Genomic DNA, 9,081 nt, shown 5'->3' with positions numbered 1-9,081 from the left:
ATATGCATATACTACCAAAAGTTGCAATATGACTATACGTCAAAGAGACACAAAACATTTGAAAAGAAACAAAAGCATCACAAGTCTGTGTCTTGCTCCTATTTAGAAAAGATAGTGGGGTCTTTTGCATGCCTGCTGTAGCAAGGGGCCTACTGAATCATAATCCCTCCATTCATCTACAGCAGTAAAATGCAACACACACATTAACAGCATTAATATTAATTAATCATATATAATATTTAAACAGGGACATTTTAATGCACAATGAGTCATTTTCATCAGTTCATTTTAGTAATAAAACTCATTTTTTGATGATGAAGGATCTGCATACTTCACTCTGCTTTCCACGCATGCGCACTGAATAACCCGGAAGTGGAGTCCAAAACAGAGCAGCTCGGTTATGAGTGTTTTCTCAGATAAAAAGATGCAGCTAAACTTCACTAAAGATGTTTTACCGGACTCTGTCAGCACCGACTTTCAGAACCTGAACAAACTAAACGAGCAGGTAAATACACCTCGATGTTGACAACCGGAGACAACAAACAGCGCAAGTTTAGTCAACGTTAGCTGATAACTGAGCTGTATTTCTGAGCTGTACTCATGTTTTAGGGTTGAGTCTGTTTCGAGCATATGTGTGAATATAGATTTAATATATTTTGATGATTTAAAGTTGAATTGCATTGTTTATTGGAAAGGTTTGCGGGATTTCACCTCGTTATCTACACCAGCTGACAGCTCACATGCATCATGTGACAGCAGATTGTGAACGGTGGAAGAAATATGTTACTTAATACAATTACTAATATGACAGTGTAGATTTATTGTACTGCACATACAATTCCTGCATGCAAATCTTACTTGGATAAAAGTAAAAATACCAACATTTAAATACCAATTATGCACGTCTCAGTACTATTCTTTATTTATACTATTTTGGGTCAAAATTGACCGGTGTGTTTTTGCACAGTGATATCTCTGGAACCCCTTATCCAATTTTGATGGTTGACATCTCATTTGAACAGTCAACGCAAGTAGAATCAAGGGGGGACAGACAGAATGACACCAGGGGTGAATTTCATGTTATAATTTTGCAGTAAGTTCAAAGATAGTGCTTACTGTACATTACTGTATATTACAAAAATGCTTGCCATGTAGGCTGTGTTTACTGGAGATGGAAATCACCTTTTAAATGCTGTTCAACTTTTCAACGCTCTTAAACCTAAGAGGTTTTCTGGTGAATATCACAATGTATTCTGGGTAATGTAGGAGCTTTAGTTTAGTTGGTGTTGTAGCTGAGATTCTTCCCGTTCCAATTATGTATGGGATGTATTGATTTGATACAAGCAAGTCAGTGATTCATTGTGTACTTTCAACTACAGTATATGGTCCGGACCCACCGGTGGGCCCATCAAGTTCAGCATTCACTGCATTCATTGTGATGAATATAAAATAAGACACTCATACTGTTTTCCTCAATGAACATTTAGAGAAAAATAAATATTCAGGGCTCCTCTCCCTCAGGGGCCTCTCCCTCAGAGGCCTCTTCCTGGTCTGTTGACTGTTGGTCAGGCTCATATTCTGGATCGCTGTTGTCTTCCATTTCTGAGACATCGTCCTCTATGTCTGGTTCAATCTCCTCTTCATCTGGTTCAAAACATTTGCCTACTCATTGTGTCAATGAGTAAAATGTGAGCAAGGCACAAATATAACTACATGAGAGACAGTAATGGAGGGGCATTTAGCGCGAGAAAGTGAGAGGTTTTTCTTTCTCGAGGGGCACAGAGCTCACACCTGTGAGAAGGTATGATACATTGTATCATACAGCGCGAGAAAGTGAGAGGTTCCCGTAACTTAGAGTAAAGTGTGGAGGATAACATAAGGTCTTGAGGCAATTGGATGAAAAACACAATATTCATGATCAAAAGTCACTCGGTCACTTTTGACCCGAAACGCAAGAGAAGGGTTAAATGGCACATGTGTAAATGCACTTAACAACATTGGACCTTTTGCATACCTTTCTATATTTCCCCCCAATCAGCCATTAACTTTATTCTTTCACTAAAGCTAATGAAAAGAATAGAGACCAAAACTGATACTAAACTTTAGGGGATTCAAATATCTGAGATTTAAAATGTTATTGTAGTTTCAACAAGACCCATTTATGCCATTGATATTATGATAATATAATAGCATAATAATTCAAGTACCATATCAATGAATAAAATGGGCTGTTGTTTCTATAAAATGTTTATTTAAATTTAAATTCACAAGCAGCTTCAATAGATGCATATCAATTACTAAACATCCTGTGAATTGTTGATAAAACTCTGAGTTTCTTGATATAAAGAGGCGGTGAAAACATGGTGAGGTTTTGTTTTTAGATGGATAAAGACTTTCATGTGTTCTTTCTATGCAGCAATTTCTTCGTCTGATTGAAATTCTGTTCCAGTTCCTGCTAGAGCCTAAAGAGGTGAGCTTGAACACGAACACACACACACACACACACACACACACACACACACACACACACACACACACACACACACACACACACACACACACACACACACACACACACACACACACCACACAAACCAACGCTCTCTTTCTCTCTCGCAGTTTTGATGTTAATGGGACTTTGGACTCTGTGATTAGCCTTGATAACTGAACCGAAGCAAAGCGTTGCCTGTCCTATTGTGTATTTGTGCAAATTAATGCATCCATTTCAGTGCTTCAATTTCTGTGTGTGTGTTTGTGTGTGTGTGTAGACAGAGAGGTTCATGCAGCAGCTCGGTGAGTTTGCAGGGCAACATGGGATGAGTGCTGGTCCTCTGAAAAACCTGATGAAGAGCGTCCTCCTGGTACCACAGGGTGGGAAACACACACACACACACACACACACACACACACACACACACACACACACACACACACACACACACACACACACACACACACACACACACAGCCAGACAAACATAATAAATCCAGTTATCCACAGGTGTTACTCTGCGATAATGTGGTGGGAATGTTGTTGTCGATGTCCCTCTGCTGGGCTTATCTACTCCAGTTAGTGATTTCCTACATTACCCAGAATACATTGTGATATTCACCAGAAAACCTCTTAGGTTTAAGAGTGTTGAAAAGTTGAACAGCATTTAAAATTAGTGAGGTGTATACATTTAGATGACTTTGTCCTTAAACACAGAGTTATTAAAAAATAGAATCGAATATTGCAACATTTTGTGGAATACATTTATTTGCTTTTTATGCACTGAGTTCGATCAGAAAGTCGATTCCACTCTCTACTTGGGGACTTAAAATCTTAAGATAACCTAACATCTTCTTATCCAACAGCAAGGGAACACATGCTGCATAATCTTTTAGGCATTATGGTTGATCCTGAAAATGGTGTGTCTTCTTAAATAATGTTTTTTTAATAATAATTTTTTTATTCAGTTGAGACTAAGTCAATCTTAAAAGAAATCTCTCACTGAGGATCCCATACAACTTTATAAGTTGATCTTTTACATAGTTTGGACTTATTTTGCTCACAAACTTGAGTGTAACCAGTACATTATTACATAATGTCACCCTGTATTTTAATAATGTATACGTTTCCCTTTTCTTTTAGCAGTTCAAACTAAGTGATGTATCATGCAACCCTAGTGCTACCTATTGTATCTCTTTTTTAGGATGATACAGTCATGAATACACCCGTTTAGAAATGTCCCACGACTCTCAACTTGATACTAATAAAGTGTAAACTCTGAAGTGACAGAAGAGCTGCAGCTTCAGGAAGTTTTCCATCTCAGTGATTCTGTTTTCTCCTCAGGCGCCATGAAGAAAAGCCTGACAGCCGAGCAGATCAGAGAGGACCTTGTGTCATTAGGTATACACACAAATCTTTCTTCACGGGGTCAATTTATAACTGGGGTTAAGTAAAGCTGCTGGATTGTATCTTCTCATGACAGCATGTTATGTAACGAAGGTGATACCTGATTCCCACAGTGTTTCTAATTATTCTTATTATTGTGAAACCGATACTGTTTATCTGATTCCTCAGGGCTAAACGAGGACAAGGCGGCTCACTTTTCACAACAGGTAACATTCACTACTATTTGAAGACATAAATATGAAGATTCGGGGGTGTTCCAGCACCCTCTGAAAAATCTTAAATTAATCATCTGGGGAAAAGTCCACTTTAGTTTAGCATAATTAAAATGATGATGATCCAGTATAATACATATGAAAGAACAGAGGTTTTCAGGGGGTCTGCAAACAGTTTCATAGACAGTGAATGGAAGTGAACTAATATTACATTAATGAATGCATTACTTTAAAATTCACATAGAACTCTATAAATGTGTGTAATTTAGTCAAAGAGATATATGAGCGTTGGATTAAGAAATATGTTTTTTGGTTTGCCCTCATTAACTTCACTGCTCAAAATGTCTATTCCTTTTATTGTCTGCTTTGTCAAGTAAAACAAATATTTGGGGAAATTTGCTTAATAAAGACCATGTGCACATCATTTATAAGTATGGTTTTCTGTGACATGGATAGTGTGAATGCCTGGCATGATGTTATCGTTATTTAAAGGGGACCTATCATGCAAAATGCACTTTTGTACGTCTTTTATACATGAATATGTGTCAGAAAACACAACCCTCTCTATTTTTCACCAAGTCTCATTTCAATTTCAAACCTTTATTTATGCAGGTGAATACCATTGAGATCATTGATCTCTTTTTCAAGGGTGACCTGAAGTGTCAGAAAACACAACCCTCTCTCTTTTCCTCCATACCCAAATCTCTAAAACCGGGGCTGCAACAGATCTGATACAGACTGATACAGATTTGAAAATTCTCTGACGTCAGGAACGAGGAGCTCCGCCTATATGGCCAACTCTCCACCTATCAGGGGAATGAGAGGTTGCCGTGTTATGGTAACAGCATGGTAACAGCATGGTAACAGCATGGTAACATGACGCTCGTGCCTCGCCCCAGCTGCAGCTCATGCAAAGACAGGGCTGGAGGAGAGCAAAATAGAGCAAAATGAGGCATGGCTAAAATGCATGATCTGTTTGGTATTTTGAAAAAAAAGCTTCACAGACATGTTTTATATAGGTATGGCCCTACAATATATTATTCAAATATAGCATGATAGGTCCACTTTAAGTGTCAAAAAAGAGATGGTTAAGAAAAGTAAGTAGTACAATGTTTTGGTAATACATATTTTCCCATATTTCCAATAGTCAGAAACTAATTAAGGCCTTTCATATTAATGCCTCAGAAAACCAAGAATCCTGCAATTACATTACATTAAAGAAATACTCATGATCCCATAGAAATCTAGGTATTGAACAAAAACGAAGCAAGGAAGCCAAGAGGACAGGTCACATTAATTATGTTGCCTTCTGTGCTTTTTTAGTCACATAAAATGCCTTCGGGTATCATTTAATGAGCACAGGACTTCTGTGTGTTTTGCAGTGGGGGGAGCACTCTGCAGCGCTGTGCAGACTCGCTGTGGGACAGACTCTGATGGTTAACCAGCTGGTGGACATGGAGTGGAAGTTCGGAGGTAAGACAGACATCAAATTCACCTCTCACCAAAATATACTTTCACTTTAAATCTCTCTCTGAGCACACTGGGGTTGTCTCTCCTCTCAAACTGAAGGTAAATATTCATGATCACAGAGGCTCTCCTCTATTAGCATAGCTTATAATCTTCTTTGTTCAGGCTCATTTAAACACCCCACACGTGTGCAGCCGATGGGACTCTATCAGGCCTCATTGTTTATTCATACAACCTGATGACTTCTTAAGACTTGCAGGTAATAGACATGCTAATACGCTGAGCAGAGGAGTCATTAGCTTTGTGCAGAGATTTTGTTGAGCTGATCTTCATGTTAAAATACTCTGTGCTCCAGTTTATGGGGTTGGGGGGTGGACGGGGTGTGCCTGTACGTGCAGCGCTCCTCTGCAGTTTACTCTGCTGCGCCGTTGTTGACATGCTAAAAGCTCCAGCCGGGCCAACAGACTCTGTCTCTGCATGTCTGAGACTCACTCGTCTGGGGAACAATATGTCCACCGCTTGTTTCACAGGTTGCTATTCAAGTCAACCGTGTTAGAGGTTTCATTTGTTTTTCTGCCATGGACACATTTCAAAATAGAGAATATAACTGGGACCCTCATATGTATGTTCCTGGGACTATTTTGACTTATTATTGTAGTATACATGCAGCATTTAAACTGAGATTACCCATAGATAGATTTTAAACTATTTTTATTTTTGTATTTACTTTTTAATATTTACTATATTTGTCTGTTTATCTGTATTATTGTGTTGCACTGTTGGAGAAGCCTGTGACCTAAGATTTGTATCGACATAACTACTCTGTAGCTATGTTTGTATGACAAATAAAGAACCTTGAACCTTGAGAACAATGTAATTTACATCAATCCAATAAACTGCAAGTAACAGTGTACCTAAACAAAATATCAGAGGCAAATCAAGTAAAAAAGCATCATTTGAAACTCACCTCAGAACAGACACACACATATCTAGCGTGCTTGATTCACTCTAAGTGCACACATAGTATACTACATTATATCTTGGTTTTATTTAACATATTCTTTATGCAGTAAAGCTCAATGAGCCCAGAATCTTAATCTTAAGAGCGACGTTTTCAAAAAACAACAACAATACGGACCAAAGTTACAGACAGACAGGACATTCATACAAAAGATAAAATAGAATGTGTAAGATTAGAAAATAATTTAAGGGGAAAAATGAATATTATTTATTGAATAACACGTTTTTTTTAGCATTTGAATACTTATGAATAAATCTGGAAATGTGTCACCCCTATGGGAATCACTGCCATACAATACCGAACATTTATAGTGAGGAAAAAAACAAGTGCAATTTATTTTGAGGTTTTGTACATTTGGTTCTGGTCACTCAATACAACCATCATCAAAATCAATGGAGGATTGTGAGTTGTTGTATTTGAAACACACTTTCAAACAGCCAGAACGATCAATATATGATTATTTGTACTCTCTTTTAAAGTCATATATCAGATGTAATTGTTTATTTTGTATACATCTATGTATCATGATGTGTTTTTCCTGAATCCCACAGTGACTGTTGGCACCAGTGAAGTACAAAAAGTGGGCAACATCTTTCTTCAGGTATAAAAACCCTGTACACAACACATAAAACACACACACAACACACACACAGTTCGGGACCTGTTTGTTCAGTTTTGTTGAACACAGTTTTTTCCTCTTGCAGTTGAAGCTGGTGGTCAGAAAGGGGAATTCCACTGAAAACGTCTACATGGGTGAGCGATACTGACGCAAACAGCTCTGACTTAATCGATTGTATTTTGCATACCACAAAATCTGAGGCCTGATAAGTCAAAACACTTAAATCAATATTTTATTAAGAAATACAGCAAATCCATGGACTGCAAGTCTTTGAGTATATGTGACAAGTTAGTAATTGTATACTGAGATATCAAGTGATCCCAAAGTTATTCAAATCCAGAAGTAAATCAGACAGATAGGTTTCTCATGGTACTGAAATGTCAACATGTGCTGATGTGTTGCTTGACAGAGAGACAGAAAGGTATTTATAGGCAACACCAATGTACAGTTTGCAGAAGCAGGGAAAAATGCAGCTCAATCCACTGAGATGGAGACGGGAAAAGTTCTACAAATGTATTTTTCTTTACCAATAGCAACATTACTCTACATGCAAATTGAAGAGAAAGGGAAAACTGCCTTGACTGTGGGCATATGAGACATGTGGAATTGTTTTTGTGCCTTCAACTGGACAATTCCAAAAAGTAATGCATAATAAATGTTCATTATCCCAGAAATCCTCCTCTAGCTAAACTGACGTTTTTAAACCCAGTGATCAATGGTTTGATGATCAGTTTGATGACCAATAAAAGTCAGAAAATGAAAAATCACAAACAGGTGTGCAAAGTATTTTCATGATTCTCTGCAGCTGAAAAGTAATACTATTGCAATCCAGTTTTTAACCAGTCAACTTGTCTTTTAACACACCCCAAGAGTGTTAACACTTACATTAGACATCTGGCATGCTGATATGTTTCATACATGCTACTAATATCCAAAGTGAGGGGTCTTAAGTGTTCTTAACACTTGTAGTCAAACAGCAGGAATATCATAAATGCTAGATTGTTTTCTGACACACCAAAACCTCTCACCTGCAGGAGCTAACTTTGTCATTTTGGTGTGATTGCTAGTAGTTGATGTTTATAACTTGAAGTCTATGATGCGTCACGTTATAAACTAGAGCTGTCAAGTTTCTACTAGTTGTTTTCTTTTTTATTCACTGAAGATGTCCAAATCCTAACACAACATTTCATTTTGTTATTATCAATTGGTATCATTTGGACGTCATTCCTAGCTTCAATATCCCACTTCTCAAAACAGATGGATTTCACCATAACTCCTCAGCACTTTTGAACAGCAAACGATTAAAGCTGTCAAGAAACAAAATATAATATATTTTAAAACGTATCTTTTTTTATTAAGTGTTAAAGGGAGTAGTCAACATGTCATTGTATTTATTCATCTCTGGTGTTACAGAGTAGTGCTCTCGTCTAATCTTCTAACATTTTCCTGTTTTCCGCCCTCATGTCTTCCAGAGTTGACGCTCCCACAGTTTTACAACTTCCTACATGAGATGGAGAGAGCCAAGGCCAGCATGGAGTGTTTCAGCTGAGTGTGTGTGTGTGTGTGTGTGTGTGTGTGTGTGTGTGTGTGTGTGTGTGTGTGTGTGTGTGTGTGTGTGTGTGTGTGTGTGTGTGTGTGTGTGTGTGTGTGTGTGTGTGTGTGTGTGTGTGTGTGTGTGTGTGTGTGTGTGTGTGTGTGTGTGTGTGTGTGTGTGTGTGTGTGTGTGTGTGTGTGTGTGTGTGGGGGTGGGGGTGGGGGTGGGTGGGTGGGTGTGCTTGTGTTCATGTAGCTGCAGGGCAGTGAGTGTGGAATGTACCACGTCATGTTCTGTGTCTTTGTGTGGCAAAATGACTGAAGCTAAACA

At 38.2% G+C, this 9,081-nt stretch overlaps 1 protein-coding gene across 2 annotated transcripts; it reads left to right on the top strand.

The window, feature by feature from the left end:
- The first annotated feature begins 372 nt into the window (after nt 1–372).
- commd7 (COMM domain containing 7) lies at nt 373–8,837 on the top strand. 2 transcript variants are annotated; one of them, XM_034131640.1, is made up of 9 exons: nt 373–505; nt 2,417–2,470; nt 2,769–2,793; nt 3,836–3,892; nt 4,067–4,104; nt 5,493–5,583; nt 7,150–7,199; nt 7,303–7,351; nt 8,690–8,837. In XM_034131640.1, the coding sequence occupies exons 1-9, from the start codon at nt 401–403 to the stop codon at nt 8,764–8,766; spliced, it is 546 nt and encodes a 181-aa protein (XP_033987531.1). In that variant the 5' UTR covers nt 373–400; the 3' UTR covers nt 8,767–8,837. The 2 variants fall into 2 exon arrangements, with proteins under 2 accessions (XP_033987531.1, XP_033987530.1); XM_034131639.1 differs by having other exon boundaries at nt 2,769–2,871.
- The last annotated feature ends 244 nt before the right edge of the window (nt 8,838–9,081 follow it).

This window comes from Trematomus bernacchii, unplaced genomic scaffold, assembly GCF_902827165.1.
Source record: "Trematomus bernacchii unplaced genomic scaffold, fTreBer1.1, whole genome shotgun sequence".
Lineage (NCBI taxonomy): Eukaryota > Metazoa > Chordata > Actinopteri > Perciformes > Nototheniidae > Trematomus > Trematomus bernacchii.
The sequence above is the reverse complement of the archived record's forward strand: the minus strand, read 5'-3'. Positions and strand labels throughout refer to the sequence as shown.

Bases quoted from the DNA above. Each gene is read 5' to 3' on its own strand.
- commd7 (XM_034131639.1), top strand. From the start codon at position 401: ATGAGTGTTTTCTCAGATAAAAAGATGCAGCTAAACTTCACTAAAGAT. The intron at 4,105-5,492 runs GTAACATTCACT...TGTGTTTTGCAG, and splicing joins CGGCTCACTTTTCACAACAG to TGGGGGGAGCACTCTGCAGC. The intron at 7,352-8,689 runs GTGAGCGATACT...CATGTCTTCCAG, and splicing joins CACTGAAAACGTCTACATGG to AGTTGACGCTCCCACAGTTT.